At 39.1% G+C, this 22,678-nt stretch overlaps 1 protein-coding gene across 4 annotated transcripts in view; it reads left to right on the top strand.

Moving 5' to 3' along the window:
* HMCN1 (hemicentin 1) overlaps nucleotides 1-22,678 on the top strand; it is a 538,357-nt gene that overhangs the window by 267,140 nt on the left and 248,539 nt on the right. For all 4 annotated transcript variants that reach the window (XM_070384783.1, XM_070384782.1, XM_070384784.1 and 1 more), the window contains 7 exons: nucleotides 5,948-6,142; nucleotides 9,480-9,575; nucleotides 10,666-10,793; nucleotides 12,118-12,262; nucleotides 17,178-17,290; nucleotides 20,062-20,221; nucleotides 20,841-21,009. In XM_070384783.1, the coding sequence (XP_070240884.1) occupies nucleotides 5,948-6,142; nucleotides 9,480-9,575; nucleotides 10,666-10,793; nucleotides 12,118-12,262; nucleotides 17,178-17,290; nucleotides 20,062-20,221; nucleotides 20,841-21,009 (1,006 nt within the window). The remainder of the gene's footprint in view (nucleotides 1-5,947; nucleotides 6,143-9,479; nucleotides 9,576-10,665; nucleotides 10,794-12,117; nucleotides 12,263-17,177; nucleotides 17,291-20,061; nucleotides 20,222-20,840; nucleotides 21,010-22,678) is intronic.

The following is a 22,678-nucleotide window of genomic DNA, read 5'->3' as shown; positions in this document are numbered from 1 at the left end:
CAGTGCATGAAAGTGAAAAGTGAAAGTGAAATCGCTCAGTCGTGTCCGACCCTCAGTGACCCCATGGACTGCAGCCTACCAGGTTCCTCCGTCCATGGGATTTTCTAGGCAAGAGTACTGGAGTGGGGTGCCATTGCCTTCTCCATCAGTTGGACTAATGTAATGCAAAAGTTGCCATAGTCGGGAGAGATTTAATTATCACTGAAGGAACTAGAATAACTATAGAATAGGTTTTAGATCATGATGGTAAATCTGTTTGTAAGTTTTATATTTTCGAAATAATGTGTTCATACAACCACATCCACCTGTAAGTGACACCAAAGCTGTACTGAGCATTAACCCCGTGCGATCAAGGTGCTTGCACATAAATATTTAGGGGATCACAGAGGACCCAGCATAATAAATCTATTAGACTATATGCAGAAGCCAGGGACTTCCCTGGCAGTTCAGTGGCTAAGACTTCACTTCCAGTGCAGAAAGTGAGGGTTCGACCCCTGACTGGGAGTTAAGATCCCACATGCCTCGGAGCCAAAAATCCAAAACATAAAACAGAAACAGTATATATTGGGGGCAGGAGGAAAAGGGGACGACAGAGGATGAGGATGGCTGGATGGCATCACTGACTCGATGGACGTGAGTCTGAGTGAACTCCGGGAGTTGGTGATGGACAGAGAAGCCTGGCGTGCTGCAATTCGTGGGGTCGCAAAGAGTCAGACACGACTGAGCAACTGAACTGAAATGACTGATAATGATTCTTTCTTTTACAAACATGAGATAGGATATGTTATTATCTCTCTTTTGGGAAATTTAGACTGGGGGAGGTAAAATAATTTTTCAAGTTTATATACTAAGAAATAGTGAAGCTGCGATTTGATACCACCTGAAAGTGAAATGAAGTGAAGTCGCTCAGTCGTGTCCGACTCTTTGCGACCCCGTGGACTGTAGCCCATCAGGCTCCTCCGTCCATGGGATTCTCCAGGCAAGAATACTGGAGTGGGTTGCCATTTCCTTCTCCCTGGATCTTCCTGACCCAGGGATCGAACCCCAGTCACCCACATTGCAGGCAGATGCTTTACCCTCTGAGCCACCAGGGAAGCCACCTGGTGGGCTGTCATTTCCCTAAGCTGCTTTTCTAATCTACTAGCTCCTCTGTGTTTGTTGCTCAGTCGTTCCCACTCTCTGCAACCCCATGGGCTGGGGCCCGCCAGGCTCCTCCATCCATGGGATTCTCAAGGCAAGAATACTGGAGTGGGTTTCCATTTCCTTCTATTTTTTGTTTGTTTGTTTTTAACTAAATTAAATTCTTCTTCCTTTCCCTCTGATTTTGCTAACCTATTTACCATCCACCCAGCATAATTCACTTGGAGTCTGAGTTGGCCACACTCAGGAGCAGGAAGTTCTTAAAAGGCCTCTTGAGCTGCTTCATACTGAGGTTCGCTTGTCATTGACGCTGTCTTGGCTGCTCATCTAGTGCCTGGTACTCTTGTTTTCCTTGTTTTCTGGTACTAGGACGTTTATTCCCTGACCTTGTGCTTGTCTCGTGCCTCACCCTGTTCCCAAAGCTTCTTCACCACAGGTGACTTCTCTCATCTCAATTGAGTTTTATGGGGCACAGCTTGAGCTTCACTTATCCTTTTAAAATCTGGTTTGTTCTTGACTTTCTTGTCTGAAAAGTCTCATTCGTCTCCATTTTCACTGATGACTGTGTTCTGTTATGTCACTAATCTTGGTTTCCTCCCAAAGAGTTGATTAGTCCCAGGCTTCTGCATATCTTTTGCTTTTCTGGAGCTTATTTTCAGTCCCATCTCTAGACTCACCTGTTCACTCTGAACCTAGCATATTTTGTGACGTTTATACATCTCTTTTTCAGAAAAGCAACTAGCTCTAGAATAAATGACTAATCTCACTCCAGATAGAAGTAAGGCCTTAAATAACTAGGAAAAGCAAACAGTGAGCTGCTTTCTAAACTATTTTTAAGTGCATTTAATTTACCTATTGTTTTTTATTAGTCAAATTCCCATATAGAGGTAAGAGAAATCTGAATAGATACACAACTTCTTTTTAGAAACACATTACTCAATAGTAATGTTAAATTTTATTTTATGTAGTTTCAATAAACACATGGCAGGACTTATGACATTGCCGTGTTTTTTCAAAATTCAAGTTCAAATGTACTCGAACAATGTTTTCAGCTTGTACAGTTAATGCGCACACACACACATGCTAGGTTATTGTTGTTTTAATACTGATTTCGTCATTCACAGATATCTAGCAGTCATGTATAATGCACAGAGTGCCATGTTAGTTGCTATAGAAGATAAAAACATGGTTGCAAATATAAATTCTCTGCAGAAAGTCAAATGTGTAGTCTAGTAAGAGACTGAATGGAGCCATTGCCATGCGAGTGATATAGAGTGAGTTCTCTGAAACCTCAGAGAGGGAAAAAAATCATATCCATTTAGGATGGTAAGACAGGTGATTGAGGAAGGGCCTTTTGAACTGCATTCAAGAACCCTTAGTATTTCAATAGCCAGAGAACAACTTCATACATTGCATTTGAAAGGAGTAGTCTTGGCACAGGTGCTGATTTGAGAAAGGTCAGTCTTTGCCTGGAGCAAATTCTGATTGTCCAGAGAATAAGATTTGTATAGAGAACTAATGGAAAATAGGGCTACAAAGTTAACCTGGGCTAAGGGACCTCCTTTAATAAAGCACTAATGCTACCTGGGAGACAAGTGTACACCCAAGTCCCAGAATTACAATTTAGAAGGAGAGAAGTGATCTCCACACCTATTTTTACCAGGTGGAAAACAGCTTGAATTTGGGCATTTATAAGAACCCATAGAAAAGACTGCTGACAAAATGATAAAGAACTGTGACTCTGGAGTCAGATCAGTCTGATTTTCAATACTAGTTCCATTGTTCAGCTCCATGTGACACTTAGCAAATTAACCATCTCTGTTTCAGCTTCTATAAAATTGGGATAATAACAGTATCTGCCTCATAGGGATATTATGAAGATCAAATGAGATAATTAATGAAGAGGACTTAACCAAGTCTCTGGCTCTATATGCTATAGTTGTTGCAATTCATAACCAATGTTTAATCTTCACATTATTAAGGAGACCTTCTTAGGGTACTTCCTCTATATTGAACAGGCTTCATCTTACCTCTAATAGTTCTTATATGTTTCTCCTTGCCTGATGCCTCACACATCATTACTCATAAGTTCTGTGGGATATACTGAGAGCCATCTATTCAGGCTTGCTGACAGCATCCTCCCTATCTTGCATTCCTGTGTTTTCCAAGGTAGGTCTGTTAACCTCTCATTTTCCCTTCTGGCTTCTGTGGTTACCTAAATTAATTAGATAACTGTGGATTTCTTATCTGTAATTTTATAATTTCTGAATCATTTCTTAACTCTAAGATTAATCACTCCCTAGGCTCCATTTATCAAAAGCTACCCTGTAAATTTAAATTATTGATTTTTAAGCTTCAATTTCTTTAACTCAAAAATACAAAAAAAAATATAAAAGATATTGAGAAGCAAGAATGTGATATACACCAATAATATAATTGAAGATTAAATTCTGTCTGCTTGTTAGATAGTGGTCTATTAAAGAATAAGCCCTGATATGAATTGATTTATTTAAAAATTCCACAAAAAGAAGTAAGTTTTGGAAATTGTCTAAAGTATTTCTTTACAAAGCAGACTTATTTATTAGAAAATTTAAAGTTTTGAGGAGTGTGGCATAAACTAAAAGGCAAATTCCAGAAATGAAAGATTCTCTTTAGTTAAGGAAATCCTGATTTAAATTGTCATTGCTTCTATCTTATCACATTAAGGCAATAGTTGGACTTCCTTATGCCTCTATTCATTTATTAAGAAAATGTGTTTTTAATAGCAGACAAGAATATTTAAAACAGATATTTATAGTAGTATATGAACAATAAGTTGATTCAAATTCAGTCTGTTGTTTGTTTATTAAATTCAGTTCAGTTTAGTTGTTCAATTGTGTCCAACTCTTTGCGACCCCATGGGCTGCAGCACGCCAGGCTTCCCTGTCCATCACTAACTCCCGGAGCTTGCTCAAACTCATGTCCATTGAGTCAATGATGCCATCCAACCATCTCCTCCTCTGTTGTCCCTGTCTCCTTCCTCCTTTGATCTTTCCCACCATTGGTGCCGGGGTCCAGCCCCAGCTGATCCAGGGTATCCGAAGGAGAGACAGCCTAGGCGACTATTTATATGCTAATTAGAGATATAAAGAATAATAGAGTGAGGATAGCTCAGTAGGAAAATTCAGTGGAGAAAAGAGGCTGAGTCTCTTGGTTTACACGGGAGACAAATAAAACTTCAAGACAAGAAGTTTGCACCACTTACGTAGGCCGCAGGCGCCCTCTCGAATAGCGGAAGGTGCCTCACCCTAGACACCTTCTCGAGTGGGTCTTAGAAGCCCAGGCATGATTAGTAAGCGTGGTGGGTTCCGCGCTCCAGATGGAGACTTCAGCCAGAATGTGAAAAGAATGACATGGGGAAACCAAGCGCTGGTGAGCAAGGCCCATAGCTTTATTTTTAACAGGGGCTTATACCCTAAGTTACACATAGAGGATAATAGGGGATGCAAAGTCAGCAGTCTTTGATTCTTATCAAAAACCAGGGTTTCTTTCCTGCAAATTTATCGTATACAAATGGTTTAGGTGATTTAAATCATCTTCTGGCCAGAAGGCCTACTAACATTTTATGACTCTTGACAAGGACTTATCAACAAAGACTTATTTTCTCTAAGAGTAATTATTTTAAGGTTTGGCGCCATCTTCCGAAGATAAAATTGCATTCCTATAGGGTGGATGTGTAATGGGTTTACAACAAAGGAAAGAATTTATTACCTTAAGGGTCTAAAGTTACTAACACCAAGGCCACTACTTATTTTTTCTACATACCAACTATTAATTAATACACATTCAAGGATACAATTCAGGGGATGTGAAAACTTGGCAACAAACATTGACTCATCAATGAAATCCCTTACTAGTCTTATTCTGACAGTTTCTAACTCTCTGAGAGGCTCTAAGCTATTTGAATATCTTAAGCTTCCCGTGCCTCTCAAGGCTGGGAGACTGTAAACAATCGTATGCATAGCTGTAGGAGTTCAGGTAAACTTGTCAGGCGAGTTAGAGAGCCATCTGAGGGGTTTGGATTTAAACACTCCTAATTGCCCAGGAACTTTATTAATTGGAGCTGTAAGTTAACTCTTTGACAGAGAGAGAGAGATGGTGGTAGGGGACAGCCCCCAGTAAAGTCAGAGGTGAGAGCACAAAGCAATAAAGTAGGCAGACTCTGGTTTTTTGGGGGAAGATGCTCGAGAATATCCGGGCGGACTCCTGAGGTTCAATCCCACCTTTGCGTATGTCGAGCCTCCTTCCTCATGACCTGTGTCACGAGTGGAATGCCTCACCGGCTCCCGGCACATTGGGATCTTTTCCAATGAGTCAGTTCTTCACATCAGGTAGCCAAAGTATTGGTGTTTCAGCTTCATCAGTCCTTTCAATGAATATTCAGGACTGATTTCCTTTAGGATGGACTGGGTGGATCTCCTTGCAGTCCAAGGGACTCTCTAGAGTCTTCTCCAACACCACAGTTCAAAAGCATCAATTCTTCGGCACTCAGCCTTCTTTATAGTCCAACTCTCACATCCATACATGACCACTGGAAAAACCATAGCCTTGACTAGCTGGACCTTTGTTGGCAAAGTAATGTCTCTGCTTTTCAATATGCTGTCTAGATTTGTCATCACTTTCCTTCCAAGGAGCAAGCATCTTTTAATTTTGTGGCTGCAGTTTACTCATACTGTTTATTAAATTAGCTATAAATTAATATCTATTTCATGTGCCTGTATACGATACCAATAACTGTTTTTTTTTTCTCACTTTAAATATCTTCCAGCACCTCCAGTTTTTATACAAGAACCTACTGATGTATCTGTGGAGATTGGCTCAAATGTGACATTACCTTGCTATGTCCAGGGTTATCCAGAACCAAAGATTAAATGGCGAAGAGTAGACAACATGCCCATCTTCTCAAGACCTTTTTCAGTGAGTTCCATCAGCCAACTAAGAACAGGAGATCTCTTTATTTCAAGTAGGTTAAAGGAAATATATTTTATACAAATATGTACATTGAAAGTATACATTTTTTATACATAGGCCTTGATATGTTCAAAATAGTAACTTAATCTTACCAACACATTTTGTGTTTGTTGAATTTCATTTTAAAATAATACTGAACTCATGCCTGGGATTTATCGTAAATGAATAGCATTTTATTCAATTTTATGTTGTTACTGTATCATAAAGACTTATGAAGCAGTATGTCTTGTTTATAGCTCAGTTTCCTATTACAAATAGAGTCAACCTGGGCCTGTAGGTAGATAAGTAATCATGTCTTATTTACTCTTGTACCAACTGTTGTATAGAGAGGTAAAATATTACTAGTAGTTAGTTAATATTAATTGGGGCCAAGAATTCATAATCACATGCATAGGGACCCTATTGACTATCAATTTTGACTAAAAACTATCTATCTGGAGCAAAACATTTTTTAAAAAGTCAAATATTCCATCATCTCAAACTTTTACTGATAATCTCTTAAGCATTCAGATATTTGTAAACTCTTAGTACTTTTTCAAATATTGTTAAGAATATTTGGATAATGGCATAAGAGGAGTAAAAACAATTCAATGATTAATTGACTTTTTTTAAAAAATGCGTTTTAGGGTATTTTGTAGAAAGCCCCCCATAAGTGATTTTCATGTTTATTAACAATGTCAAATGTACATTAACCTCTCTTAAAGTTTCAGTACAAATTAAACTAATTACAAGCACTTACATGTTCAGCTTTGTGCTAGTCTCTATGGTGAAGACTGAAGTCAAAATGGGGTTCCTCCCTCAGATATTTTATTATCTACTGTCTGCCAAGTGGCCATATTAGTACATATGAGAATTACTCAATAGATGGGTCATATTGTACAGAACCTGAAATGTGCAGGTGAAGAAATGTAGTTGGTAAGGTAGCAAATAGCCCCCCAAGCTTCCTAGGCAGGAAAAGGCATGTGAAAGTACTGTTTCAGAACAGCTCCTCTGCAGGATAGAGGAGACATGTGCTAGAATGAAGAATAGAGAAGCTCACACAGGTAGGTTGACACAGTGGTGATGAGAAACAGCCCAGAAGGAAACAAAAAGACTTGAAAACAAATCAGTTGGTGGAAATGAAAGAAAAGAAAAAATAAACAAGGGCAGTGTATTCATCAGTGGTTGCCCATTTGCTCAAAGTAAATTATCTAAAAGGAAGCTAGCAATTAGAAATTTAGTTCTCAGTGGTATTTTGTATTTCTCTTCAAAATAATCTGAATTGATAATATGAAAAATATCCTGGTTAGAAATAATCTCCAACTTATTAACCAGGTGGTTTGCCAAAGTTGCCTTGGCAAATGAATGTTTGCTAATTTTGAGAGTACATGCCATCAGCATTTACCAGATGCAATTCTATAGTTACATGCATGTGGTTAATAGAGTAGAAACTTGGTCAGCACTCTTTGAGATAGGAGGGATGTATTCATAATGGAAAACTATTATTTTTTCTCTGTCAGTGTCTTATCAATAGATTAAAATGTGCTTATTTTAGTTAAGATATTTGCAAAGATGACAGTCAGTCCCCTATTTAAAACCTTCTTTTGACTTCCCAGTTGTTCATAAGATAAAACTATGCTTTTTAAAAGGCAGCAGTCTGCTTCTTTATCTTTAGGCTCCTGATTATGTCCACACAACCTGTAACCCAGTAATCCTTCCCCTTATCCCCAACACAATCTTTAATTTAAAATATTTCATAAATATGCTTTTAATTACTCTGAAAATTTTATATATTTGACTGACCTACATAATAAAAAAATTTAACATGCAAATTTAGTACAAAAGAAAACAAAGTAATTTTTCTTAAAATAATTCATATTTCAGTAGATAAATGGGCTTCCCTGGGGTGGCTCAGCGGTAAAGAATCTGCCTGAAATGCAGGAGACCCAGGTTTGATCCCTGGGTTGGGAAGATCCCCTGGAGGAAGGGTATGGCAACCCACTCCAGTACCCTTGCCTAGAGCATCCCATGGATAGAGGAGCCTGGTGGGCTGCAGTCCATAGGGTCACACAGAGTTGGACACAACTGAAGCGACTCAGTAGCAGCAGCAGCAATAGATAAATATCCAGGCAGTGCTCACAGAGTATGCATACATGTTTATTTACATCACCATGAATTTGACAGCTAAAATGTAGAGTGATAAAGGAATATGGATTGATGACCCAGAAACCCTAGGCTGATTCTAAAATGGTATACAATTTTGGAAAAGTTCTTTCTTTCTTCCACTTAAACAGGATTAGGTTGTAGGCTCAAATAATTATAAATAAAGTCATCAAATCCAAAAATTTCCAGTGGGGACTTCAAAAGTCTTGCTGAACTTGGGATATTATGCCTATTGTGAATCCATCCCCCGCATTGTCTGCCTAGTTGTCGCCAGTAGACACTCCTTATCATTTGCTGTTGTTATTTTAAATCATGTCTGACTCTTTATGACCCCATGGACTGTATCCTGTTAGGCTCCTCTGTCCATGGGATTTTCTGGGCAAGATTACTGGAGTGCATTGCCATTTTCTCCTCCAGGGGCTCTTCCCGACCCAGGGGTCAAATCCACATCTCCAGGTTTCCTGCATTACAGATGGATTCTCTACTGCTGAGTCACGGGTGAAGCCTCCCTAATCATTGTACCAATGAAAACAGTCTCTCCTGCCAGCCTCCAAAATGTCCCCAGGGAGGTGATACATATTTCCATTCTTTGAACAGAGCATGATTTTTCAAGTCATGTTCTTGCCTTTGAGCCGATTGGGTTTGGACTGCCCTTCCTCTGTTCTACCTGTTGTTTAAGGTGTTTAAGGTATAGCTCAGGCTTCCCTCGTGGCTCAGAAGTAAAGAACCCACCTGCAATGCAGGAGGGGCTGGAGATATGGGTTCAATTCCTGGGTTGGAAAAATCCCCTGGAAGAGGAAATGGCAACACATTCCAGTATTCTTGCTTGGGAAATCCCAAGGACAGAGGAGCCTGGAGGGCTACAGTCCATGGGGTCGCAAAGAATCTGACACGACTTAGCGCACACGCACATGCAGATATTAACTCCTATGTGACTCCTTCCCTAACTCCTCCCATGCCGTCAGACACTTCTGTCTCTCTGCTCAGACCAGACAGCTCATGGTCTGAAGCTCAAGGGAGAGCATTTTCACACTGCAGTAGGATTGTTGTTTTCTATCTATGTCTCTTTTCCTAGAATGGGAACTACCAGGTGGAAGTATCATATTTTCCACTCGCACATCTCAGCACTGTGACTCACATGTGGTTAATGGGTGGTGCTGAGTGAGTGAATCATCTCTTCTTTTTAGACTTATGGGCAAGTGATAAAGGAACATACATTTGTGAAGCAGAAAACCAGTTTGGAAAGATCCAGTCCCAGACAACAGTAACAGTGACAGGACTTGGTAAGATCAATGAAGTACTTAGCACACTTTTTGCAAACATCAGGCTTCTCTAACTACCTCATCTCTTCCTTGTACCATTTGAAAAAAAAAAAAAAGGTAAGTATCTGATTGCAACATTAGCTGTCCTTCCCTTCTACCCTATTTTGTATTTCCTTGATGTTAAAAGTGGAAATAACCTTAGAGATATCCACTTTAAGCTCCTTACCTTGCACCTGAAGAAATGAAGCTCAGTTGAATAAATTAAGTCTGAGTGTACACACACACACACACACACACAGGTGGTATTCTTTTCTAGTTCTTTTCTTTATACTTATCATTTTAGTCCACATGGAATGATTTCTGTGTGTGATATGAAGTAGGAATACCAAATCCTTTCTTTTCAAGTGGTAAGACTTTGGTACAGTATCTTTTATTGAATATTCTCTTCCCACTGATTAAAGTTCCCATTATCAAAGTCCCCATTTGGTCACACGCTTAAATTTATATTCGATGTCTGTTCATTGGAACAGCATGTACATATGCTTAAATTTTCCAAGAAGAATCTCTTAGGGCTTTTACTTTGGTTTTTACTTTACTAGGGCTTTTACTTTGACTTATGTTGAGTTTATTCATCAATTTCTAGAAAGGGATATGCTTACAAAGCCTCTGTGCCTTCTATCATTCTGTTTGCCTGAGCTGTTAGGACAGCCTCCTCCTAATCTCATCCCTTCTAATTGTCCCTTGTCCAATAAGTTCCCAGATGAATATTTGCTGATGATTCTAGTTTTCTATTTATCGGTGCTTTCACTCACTCTCCATCTGTCTGTTGAATATTTTGCAAATTTCTTGGCTTGACTTTTCTGGCCTTTAAGCCATAGACCTATTCTATGTAGCTTTCTTTACTTCTATACTATTACTTGTCCTCTTGCCAGTCTCTTTTGCTTTGAAGGGTCCTGTATCTCTATCTTCTAATTTGTGCATTTAAATATCTTGCTCTTGAAAACTCGGTTTTCTAATGGCTTCATTAGTAGTCATCTCGGTCTATAAAAGAATGGGCCTTCCTTTTGAGTGAAATAGGGCTGATGGCGGCTGTGTGTTCTCTCTGATTTAGTCGCTCCACTCATTGGAATCAGCCCCCCAGTGACCAGTGTAATTGAAGGACAGCAGCTTACTTTGCCTTGTGCTCTACTGGCTGGAAATCCCATTCCAGAACGTCGGTGGATTAAGAATTCAGCCATGGTAAGAGCATTTTAAATCCATGCTTTCCTATTCCTAATTTTCTTGAGTAAGAGGCAGTGTGTTTCAACCACTGAAATTTCAATAAAATAAATATGCAAACATTTAAAAAATAAATGTTTTTTCAGTATTAACATGTTTATGCAGTTTATATGATTTTGGAATTAATATGATGGAGAAATGGTCAATGGTGTAATTTTTATGATTTTGAATTAAACTCAGTGTTACTAGAAAATTCCAGAATATGTAAAAAATGAAGCAAGGATGAAGTTTGTTTTCATAGCATTTAAATATTTTATATCCTTCTTTGCAGGACATAATAAAATGTTAATATTCTCATAAAATTGTTTCATTTTATATTTTATTTTATTTCATTTTATATTTTAATCTTTATTATTATCTTCAAACATTCTTTTACAGTGAACTATTTTACAATGTGGATCAATTTTTTCTCATTGTTTTTCAAGGCATAACTTGTGATTATGAAGGAATTTGAAAAATTTTCACAGGTCTAAGGAATTATTCTGTAAACATCTATCTATGGCAATAAATTTTCATCTAGTTCAGAGCATTTTTCCTTCTGTTTTCCAGAATATTTAGACTTACTCTCCTGTTGACGTGCCAATTAAAAGTGAATTGAGTCCATGAAATAAGATGTAAAAATGTTCACATTTGCATAAAAACCCGAGAAAAATTAGTGCACCTCACTCAATAATAAATGCCCTTATGACATAGGATGATACTGTTTGAACACTAAAGTACCCTGTGATTGAACAAAATACATAAATGATACAGAGTTAGAGGTAATGATTATTAACAAACTGTCGTCACCCTTCTCTCATGTAGTTCCTGTATCATGCATTGACTTCTAATATTTGTATCTGAATAGAGTGGGTGTTGAGATCATTCTCTCAGTTTGAGTGATGCTTGATTCAAAATAAAAGTGTCAAATGGCTTGCAAGTGGTAATCAAGTCTTCTTGAAAAAGAACAAATTAAGCCAATACTAAGAGTCAAATTTGGGTTCTGCATGATAACCAAAATTACAGAAACAGGGAATAAATGTTGTTTCTATTTCTTTCCCTTTCCAACATATGCATAATTCTGACAGATGTTAGTGGATAGAGTTTTTGGTGGTATATCACAATGACATACGAATGTTACGACGCTTGGTAACATTTTATGCTCATCATTTTTCACTTAAGGATGTTAAAATGAATTTGTTATTTTATAAGACATTTAATAACCCAGTTGGAAAAGAAAGCAGATCTGCTTTTGGCTTAGACACTATTGCCTTTTTAATTAAAAATGACTTTTTTTCCCTTCAAGTTGGTCCAAAACCCTTACATCACTGTACGCAGTGACGGGAGTCTCCATATTGAAAGAGTCCGCTTGCAGGATGGAGGCGAGTATACTTGTGTGGCCAGTAATGTTGCCGGAACCACCAACAAAACCACCACTGTGGACGTGCATGGTAAGAGGCGCACCCGTCATAATTTTTTCCCCAGTTCAGAACTGGGTCCATGTCTTTAAATCAAATCACTCTGTTCCTCTAATTATGAGAAGTAGATATCTTTCCTAATTGTTATTCTTAACAAAAAGCCTTATTTCTTGAACAGTATTTAACATTGTTAAGACTGTTTCCAGATTTCCCTTTCCAGTGTACACAAAAAGATATTATTGGGAGTCACTAGCTGAGTCTGTCCAAGGGCTTTTGTAAGTGGTTTCTTAATTGATAAAAGTGAACTTAGCTCTCTTTTAAATGAATGTTTAAAAATACATTTTAATTTCAGGCCAGCAGAACTTATTATACCATCCAAACTGCCTCTTCTTTTCAGATTGTGTAACGGCCATGTCCTTTCTAATAACCCCTTTGTGTGTTAGCTAGAAATGACCTAAACTTTTCTAAAGGCCATCTCATGTTCTCCAAACAATCTTTTTGCATGTTATAAAGGTCACAAATAAAAAACTCCAGAAGCTATCTTTTTTTCCATTCATGAGTAACCATTGTCAACTTTTTACATCTCAATAGACGACAGCTACATAGTTTAAGAAATTGTCATAATTTTTTAAAATATTTCCTTTGAAGACTTTGCAACATTGCTTTTCTAAAGTGTAGTATTAAAAACTAGCTCTGTGTACAGGGATGAAAGTAGAATAGAACATTTATTTTTAGTAGTTGATTCAGTCTTTTTTAGGGCCTGAATTGGACAATCCAGTAATTTCCAAATTTTGCTTGTTCTGTTGAAGTTTCCAGTGAATGCAGGCCATCTTCTTTTTACTGTCTGCTTTTCCTATAAATAGCCTCTTCCACCTCTTTCAGGCTCAGACCAATCTTCTGCCAATCTCCACCAACCTCATATTAAATATTCTTGAAGAAATAATAAAGTAACACTAAAATAGTTATGGTCCAAAAGAGTTAATACCTAATGCCAGCTTGTCTACAGTTGTGTTTCATCTATCAGTTCAGTTCAGTCGCTCAGTCGTGTCCGACTCTTTGCGACCCCATGAATCGCAGCACACCAGGCCTCCCTGTCCATCACCAACTCCTGGACGTCACTCAAACTCATGTCCAGTGTGTCGCTGATGCCATCCAACCATCTCATCCTCTGTCGTCCCCTTCTCCTCCTGCCCCCAATCCCTCCCAGCTTCAGAGTCTTTTCCAATGAGTCAACTCTTCGCATGAGGTGGCCAAAGTACTGGAGTTTCAACTTTAGCATCATTCCTTCCAAAGAAATCCCAGGGCTGATCTCCTTCAGAATGGACTGGTTGGATCTCCTTGCAGTCCAAGGGACTCTCAAGAGTCTTCTCCAACACCACAGTTCAAAAGCATCAATTCTTCGGCGCTCAGCCTTCTTCATAGTCCAACTCTCACATCCATACATGACCACTGGAAAAACCATAGCCTTGACTAGACGGACCTTTGTTGACAAAGTAATGTCTCTGCTTTTGAATATGCTATCTAGGTTGATCATAACTTTCCTTCCAAGGAGCAAGCTTCTTTTAATTTCATGGCTGCAGTCACCATCTGCAGTGATTTTGGAGCCCCCAAAAATAAAGTCTGACACTGTTTCCACTGTTTCCCCATCTATTTGCCATGAAGTGATGGGACCGGATGCCATGATCTTCGTTTTCTGAATGTTGAGCTTTAAGCCAACTTTTTCACTCTCCTCTTTCACTTTCATCAAGAGGCTCTTTAGTTCCTCTTCACTTCCTGCCATAAGGGTGGTGTCATCTACATATCTGAGGTTATTGATATTTCTCCCGGCAATCTTGATTCCAGCTTGTGCTTCTTCCAGCACAGCGTTTCTCATGATGTACTCTGCATATAAATTAAATAAGCAGGGTGACAATATACAGCCTTGACGTAAAGGACAGAAATGATATGGACCTAACAGAAGCAGAAGATATTAAGAAGAGGTGGCAAGAATACACAGAAGAACTGTACAAAAAAGAGCTTCACGACCCAGATAATCAGGATGGTGTGATCACTCACCTAGAGCCAGACATCCTGGAATGTGAAAGTCAAGTGGGCCTTAGAAAGCATCACTGCAAACAAAGCTAGTAGAGGTGATGGAATTCCAGTTGAGCTATTTCAAATCCTGAAAGATGATGCTGTGAATATCAGTGCTGCACTCAATGTGCCAGCAAATTTGGAAAATTCAGCAGTGGCCACAGGACTGGAAAAGTTCAGTTTTCATTCCAATCCCAAAGAAAGGCAGTGCCAAAGAATGCTCAAACGACTGCACAGTTGCATTCATCTCACATGCTAGTAAAGTAATGCTCAAAATTCTCCAAGCCAGGCTTCAGCAATATGTGAACCGTGAAATTCTTGATGTTCAAGCTGGTTTTAGAAAAGGCAGAGGAACCAGAGATCAAATTGCCAACATCTGCTGGATCATGGAAAAAGGAAGAGAGTTCCAGAAAAACATCTATTTCTGCTTTACTGACTATGCCAAAGCCTTTGACTGTGTGGATCACAATAAACTGTGGAAAATTCTGAAAGAGATGGGAATACCAGACCACCTGACCTGCCTCTTGAGAAACCTGTATGCAGGTCAGGAAGCAACAGTTAGAACTGGACATGGAACAACAGACTGGTTTCATGTATGGCTAGAGCCCATACATTTCCCAGAGGGTGCTTATGGACTGGTTTGACAATTGACAGTAGAAATGTACTCATGTCATCTTCCTTTTACTTCTAACAATTCCTAGAATCTTGTCTTGAGATGAATTCTGATGTAAATTTTCACGTGGGTCAGAGAGTGACATGATTAGTTGTAAAGTTGGCCAGACCCAAGGAGTTGGAGAAGACCGACAAACCAATGGTATGGTTTATCAAGATAAAGGAAATTTAACAGTGAAAAGTTAAAGAGGTCATTTGAGAACATTATTTCATCCATCGTAGTCCAAAATGAATAACTGATTTAGTTCATAAGTTTAAGAAAAAATTAACCCAGCCATTTGACATGGACTAAACCAACCAGCTATCCAGAGGAAAGATTTGTCTTTGAGTTGGATGTGATGCAGTATTATAGTTTTTCTATACCTCTGTATATATGTGAATTTCATCACTCTGCCTCTCCACTTTTAAGAATATTTATTATACCCTGAGATAAACCATACTGGAAAAGAATAAAGGAAGATATATATATGTATAAATGAGTCACTTTGCTCTTTATGAGAGAGTAACACAACATTGTAAATCAACTATACTTTGGTTTAATCAATTAAAAAATATAGTAAAGGCATCAATGAATTCTTAAAATAATTGTATTAATGAATGCACATACAAATGCAAATTAAAATGACAAAGCATTTCATTGTTATGTTCATTTACATAGATTGGCAATCTGGAAAGGAAAACCTCTTCCATACTCAAGTGTCATCAGATTTGAAAACTGGTGCCTGCATTTATAGCTGACATTTGCCTTTATACCTGTCAAACTTAATATGCATTTAAGAAAATGGCTTATTCCACATTGCCGCGAAATGACAGCAAAGTTGAAAGTTGACTATTCTGTGATAATTCTGGGAATTAAATTTCTCGCTTTAAAGAGTAGCCCGACATTCTCGTTTAGGGCTAGGAATTTGCTGCCACTTCTTCAAGAAGATATTTTCTAAGGAATAAGACTAGTCTTAGGAAAATGCAAGTATGGAACAAAGCTAATCTAAGCTTTTCCAAAAGGAAGCTTTTGCACTGAGGTCTCTGGTATCTCTTGTCTGGTTAACTTCAACTCCAGGGTAGCTGGGATCATTCTAAGGATATTTGACTTAAAGACAAGAGATACAGTGAGTGCTTGAGCCCTAGAGAGCAGCTCCATCTTTCAGGGGAAGGAAAGGAAATGCCTGGTGTATATATATACATGCGCTTTTATGATGTTCATTGTGCTGTGTTAGGAACTTTCACGTATGAGAGCGTCTGTAATCAAATTCATTATTTTGAGAACATCAAATAATGGTAATTTTTTGTATTCAGAGAGGTTATAACTGGGCTTCCCTGGTGGCTCAGATGGTGCAGGAGACCCAGGTTCAATCTCTGGGTCAGGAAGGCCCCCTGGAGAAGGGAATGGGAGCTCACTCCAGTATTCTTGCCTGGAAAATCCCATGGACAGAGAAGCCTGGTGGGCTACAGTTCATAGGGTCACAAAGAGTCAGACATGACTGAGAGACTAACACTGGTTATGATTAGCAGATTTACACAGAATGAAATGATAAAATCTTCTCTTTCCTATTGCTTCACTCATTAGTGTCAATTCTTCAGTTGCTTTCTAAAATCAAAAGGTATGCCATTTTTCCTAGCAAAAAATATCAACTTAGAATCTTGTATTTTAGACTTTTAAATGTAAGTTCCTAAGGCCTTTCAAGTATAACTTTTGAATTCCTTTTGAGAAAACAGATTCTATTTTCAAGGTTAAATTTAGTAGCTTGCTAAGTGATTCTTGTGTATAGACAGATAGATATTTAATGTGTAGTACTTAAATAGTCCATTCCTCTGGAGGTGAGTTTAAGTCAGCTCAGTGCAGCTTAATGTGTAATGCACAATGGTGAAAGATATACGTTAAATGTGTAACTCTTAGGGTGTAGTTCTATCTTGAATTTCTGGAAAAGAAAGATTTCCTTCAATCCTCTCATATTTTTGTTAGGAAAATCAACCATATTACACATAATTTGCTACTTCATTTTAAGATTTTATTTAAATCGTTCAGATTCTAACTGTTGTATTTACTTTATTACACTCCCTTCCAAATGACCCTACATTTTAACAGAAAAGATTCTTTGCTAGTTCGTCTAAATATTCGGTTTGTTATGAAAAAGTTCAGCTTTAAACTTGTAAGGCAAAATGGAAGGGTAGGTGCTCAGATTTTGCATATTGCTTCCTTTTCCAGTTCTGCCAACCATTCAGCATGGACAGCAGATCCTCAGTACCATTGAAGGCATTCCAGTAACTTTACCGTGCAAAGCAAGTGGAATTCCCAAACCATCTATTGCCTGGTCCAAGGTAAAGGATGCATTTAATGGTGTTTGTTAATGACATGTGCTGTAACAACAGCATTTGAATATTTTTAGTCATACGTGGAACTTGTCACTCTCCTATAGGACCTTATGGAAAGGAAAAACCATGCCGTCTTCCTCTTGGAAGGGACCTTAACATGTCCTTAGTGCATTCACCTATTTAACCCTTAAGTAGTGTTCACACAACAGAGAACATTAATATAGCACATGCTGTGGGCTAGGCATTTTTCTCAGCACTTCACATGTTTCAGCAGATCCTCTTTTTATTCCCTGTCAGTGTTTGATTTTGACTTCAGTGTAGCTCTGGTGGACAGCTCCATGCTGTCTGCCAGGGTCACCCCTCATGCATGTACCTGTCTGGTTTGGGGACTCAGGGTTTTCTTCAAGCCCCACAGGGTCATGCAGCCTGCTACTCGAGTGGTCAGGAAGTGCAGGAACATTAACTCCTGGGAGGGGGAGATGTCCCAAATACATGCCCCACTTCTCATCTGTCAGGAGAACCCTTCTGAGGTGTATATGCATAGTGTCTCAGAGGGTCACCAGCACACACTGAGCTTATAAACCCAGAACCAGAGGAAACCAGGGCAGTGAAACCCTTTATTAGCCTTCCTTCCTCCTTGCATCACTCTCCCACCCTCCTCTTCAAGGCTCTGAGAGTCACTTTCCAAGTAAGTTCCCTGAGTCCAAATCTTTGTCTTGAAATCTACTCTTCTCAAAGCCAAAACAAGACAGATATGTGAACTTGTGTGGACTTTGCTAGTGACTTGGTGGTGAAGAATCCACCTGCCAATGTAGGAGACACGGGTTCAATCCCTGGGTCAGGAAGATACCCTGGAAAAGGAAATGGCAACCCATGGCCTGGGAAGTCCCATGGACAGAGGAGCTTGGCGGGATGCCATCCATGGGGTTGCAGAGTCAGACATGACTGAACAACTAAACAACGACAACAAGAGTGAACTCGTTTCTCCCCACTCTGTATTCCCTGTTACGACATTTTATGGTTTTTCCCTGCAGTAAGGAAAAACACATTTTCTGACAAAGTCCTTTCCATATTTTAACAGCTTCGAAGACAGCATATGTAATTAAATCTGGTAGAGAGAAAATAATGTAAAATGATGGCATAATAATGAAACACGGTGTTTGTAGAATTAGTACACAGAGTATTTTGCCTTAACATCTAATTTTTAAAAACTTTATATTTTATATTGAAGTATAGCCGGTTAACAATGCTGTGATAGATTCAGGTGAGCAGCAAAGGGACTCAGCCATACCTGTGCATGTGTCCATTCTCCCCCAAACGCCCCTCCCATCCAGGCTGCCACATAACATTGAGCAGAGTTCCCTATACAGTAGGTCCTTGCTGGTTATCCATTTTAAATATGGCAGTGTGTATGTGTCCATCACAAATTTCATAACTATCCCTCCCCCTGGTACTTCCCTCTTGATAACCATAAGTTCATTTTCTCAGTCTCTGAGTCTGTTTCTGATTTGTAAATAAGTTCATTTGTATCATTTCTTTTTCATATTCTTCGTATAAGGGATAGCACACAATAATTCTCTTTGACTTACTTCGCTCACTGTGACAATTTCTAGGTTGACCCATGTCGTTGCAAATGGCATCAGTTCATTCTTTTTAATGGCAGAGTAATATTCCACTGGGAGAAGGCAATGGCACCCCACTCCAGTACTCTTGCCTGGAAAATCCCACGGACGGAGGAGCCTGGTGGGCTGCAGTCCATGGGGTCGCAAAGAGTCAGACACGACTGAGCGACTTCACTTTCACGCATTGGAGAAGGAAATGGCAACCCCCTCCAGTGTTCTTGCCTGGAGAATCCCAGGGACGGGGGAGCCTGGTGGGCTGCTGTCTATGGGGTCGCACAGAGTCGGACACGACTGAAGCGACTTAGCAGCAGCAGTCTTCCATTGTATGTATTTATCACATCATCTTTATCCATCCAGGACATCTAGGTTGCTTTCATGTCTTGGCTATTGTAAACGGTGCTGCAGTGAACGCTGGGGTGCGTGTATCCTTTTGGACCGTGTTTTTCTCCAGATAGCCATAACATCTAATTTTATACTTCTAAAAGTCTCTGAAATATAGAGAAGTTGGTTTTGATACCTGTAAATTAAATTGAAAGGCTCAGATTCCTGCACAAAAGTACGGTGGTGAAGCTGACTCCACAAACTGCACAGTGTCTGGTACTGAGAAGTTTAATTCATTTTAGGGAAATAAAAAATAAAATCTTTCCCGAATGGCCTTTGTTCTGTGATAATACAATGGAGGTGAAGAGTTTGGCCTCCTGAGCCTGCCTGCCCAGGTTTAATTTCTAGTTCTACCAATGACTGACTCTTTCACCTTGGGCAAGCTATCCCACCAAGCTCCCAGAGTTAATACTTTCATCCGTAAAATAGGGATTGTCGTATTTACTACTCATAAGATTGTTGTAAGCATTACCATAGTTAATTGATGTGAAGTGTTCAAAACGGTGCCTATCTTAGCACAAACACCCATCCCATTTGCTACTTCCTCATCCTCTCCAGTTTTGGTAGTTCTAGAATGAAGGTGACCCGGTTTAGTAGGAAGAACTATCACCTTGGCATTATTTGTTTTTCTTACAAGGAACTTTCTTTAAGTTAGCCTCCTTTCAATCTAGTATTTTCTCCTTTAGAGATCCTTTTTTCTCCCTCTCTTCCTCTTCCAGCCATTAAGTCACTCCTTTATTATCTTAAAAAACACTTCACTGTGTCCTTTTGCAGAAGGGCGAGCTGATTTCCGCCAGCAGTGCTAAGTTTTCCGCAGGGGCTGATGGGAGTCTGTACGTGGTGTCCCCTGGGGGTGAGGAGAGCGGGGAGTATGTGTGCACCGCCACCAATGCAGCTGGCTACGCCAAAAGGAAAGTGCAGCTGACTGTCTATGGTGAGAGCCCCCGTGGACGACTGTTCTCTGATGCTGTGTGTCTGTGCCAAAACTCACATTTCTCTCCCAAATAACGTTACCAGAGGCCTGAGCCCCTAAAGTGAACTACTCCCCCAAGTTTATAGTTTTTTTAAAAAAAAAAGTACTTTTCCTGCCGACCTACATCTCCTCTCTTTAGATTCTGATTTAAAGGGAGAAAAACGGTATAGCCTTTTGGAAAAAATTTAATGGTGTTTTTCCAAGGAGTATGCTTATGGCACCCAACCCTCTTTAGAAACACCACGTAGTTAAGGCTCCTAGCAAAGCCAAACCTCAGCTATGTCTTGGTCAGCGCTCTGCCTTGAGGGGTTGCTTTACATATGACACATTCTGAAAGGGCATTTCGGCGGACCTTTTCATTGTGTTGTGAAAGGAAGAGCTGAAAAGGAAAATGTTCTAGTCATTTTCCATTAAGGTCTCACAGTAAATGTTTATGGAAAGCTTTAGATATGTCCCCAAACTTTGAAATCAACAGAATCTTCTTGAAAATTATTTAAGAATGTTAGTGGTCCTGTTTTTAACTTAAAGTGTGCTTTGTTTCAATGTACTCTTTCCCTTCCCAAACCTGTGTTTGTTTTAGTAAGGCCCAGGGTGTTCGGAGACCAAAGGGGACCATCCCAGGATAAGCCTGTTGAGATCTCAGTCTTTGCGGGAGAAGAGGTGACCCTTCCGTGTGAAGTGAAGGGTTTACCCCCACCCATCATTACTTGGGCCAAAGAAACCCAGCTCATTTCTCCATTCTCTCCAAGGTAGGAGACCTGGGATGAATTGTGACACGTGAAACAATCTCTTGGGACAGACGGCTGTTCAGGTTTTCAAATGTCTCAAAAGAGAAAAACACCAAACTTTTATGTTTATTTTTTATTAATTTTTATTGGAGTATAGTTACTTAACAATATTGTGTTAGTTTCTACTGTACAGCAAAGTGAATCGATTTTAAGTATACATATCCCCTCTTTTTTAGATTTCCTTCCCATTTAGATCACCAGAGAACACTGAGTAGGATTCTCTGTGCTATGCAGCAGGTTCTCTTTAGTTATCTATTTTATGCACAGTATGAGTAGTGTACGTGTGTCAATATTCATCTCCCAGTTCATCCCATCCCCACTTTTCCCATTGGTGTCCATAAGTTCTCTACGTCTGTGTCCCTATTTCTGCTTTGCAGATATGTTCATCTGTACCTTTCTTCCAGATTCCACATATAAGCAGTATTATTTGATATTTGATGCTACTTGTTTTTCTTTCTTACTTCACTCCATATGATAATCTCTGGGTCTATCCGCATCTGTGCAGATGGCACTATTTTGTTCCTTTTTATTGCTGAATAACATTTCATTGTATGTACGTACCACATCTTTATCCATTTCTCTGTTGGTGGATATTTAGGTTGGTTCCATGTCCTGACTATTGTAAATTGTGCTACAGTGAACAATGGGGTGCATGTATCTTTTTGAACTCTGGTTTTCTCTGAGTATCTGCCCAGGAGTGGGATTGCTGGGTCATATGATAATTCCATTTTTAGTTTTTTGAGGAACCTCCCTACTGTTCTCCATAGTGGCTGTACCAATTTACATTCCCAGCAACAGTGTAGGAGGGTTCACTTTTCTCCAGACTTTCTCCAGCATTTATTGTTTCTAGATTTTTTTCATGATGGCCATTCTGACCAAAGTGATGTGATACCTCATTGTAATTTTGATTTGCATTTCTCTAATAATTGGTGATGTTAGGCATCTTCTCATGAGTTTGTTGGCCATCTGTGTGTCATCTTTGGAGAAATATCCATGAGATCGTCTCCTCAGAATGGGAGAAAATGTTTTCAAACAAAACAACTGACAAGGATTAATCTCCAAAATATACAAACAGCTCATGTAGCTCAGTATCAAAAAAACAACCCAATCAAGAAGCCCAGTTTTTAAATTTGAGATAATTGATATTACACTGAGCCTACAGGAAACATATAAACCATCTAAATCATTCTTTAAGAGCAGAAATGCTAAAACTGAGCTTTGACATAACTTCCCACTGGTGCATTCTACAAGGTAGTTATGGAAATGGTTTGGATGTAGATTTGTATGTAGATTCTTGTTGGCACAAAGTGCGTATTATTTATAAAATTGCATTATACCCAGAGAAGCAATAAAACACAATAGGTTCTCTAATATCAAGGTTTTGACTTTCATTAGGTAGTTTTGTACAAATCTTCTTGATTAAAGCCCTTAAACAAACAAAGGTCCACTGAAAAAACATTTGATAGTCTAAGAGTCATGGAAAGCAGAATGCCAGAGACTTTCAGAGTACAACTTTTGTTGCCATGCAGGTGTGAGTTTAAATTTACCTCCACTACATAAAGCTTCTCTGAAACTTTGGCAGTTTTTTCAGTGGGTCTCTTTGAACCTCGACTTTTTGTTTATAGAATGA

This window comes from Bos mutus, chromosome 16 (assembly GCF_027580195.1).
Source record: "Bos mutus isolate GX-2022 chromosome 16, NWIPB_WYAK_1.1, whole genome shotgun sequence".
Lineage (NCBI taxonomy): Eukaryota > Metazoa > Chordata > Mammalia > Artiodactyla > Bovidae > Bos > Bos mutus.
Note: the sequence above shows the minus strand (reverse complement) of the source record. Positions and strands in the feature narration are given on the sequence as shown.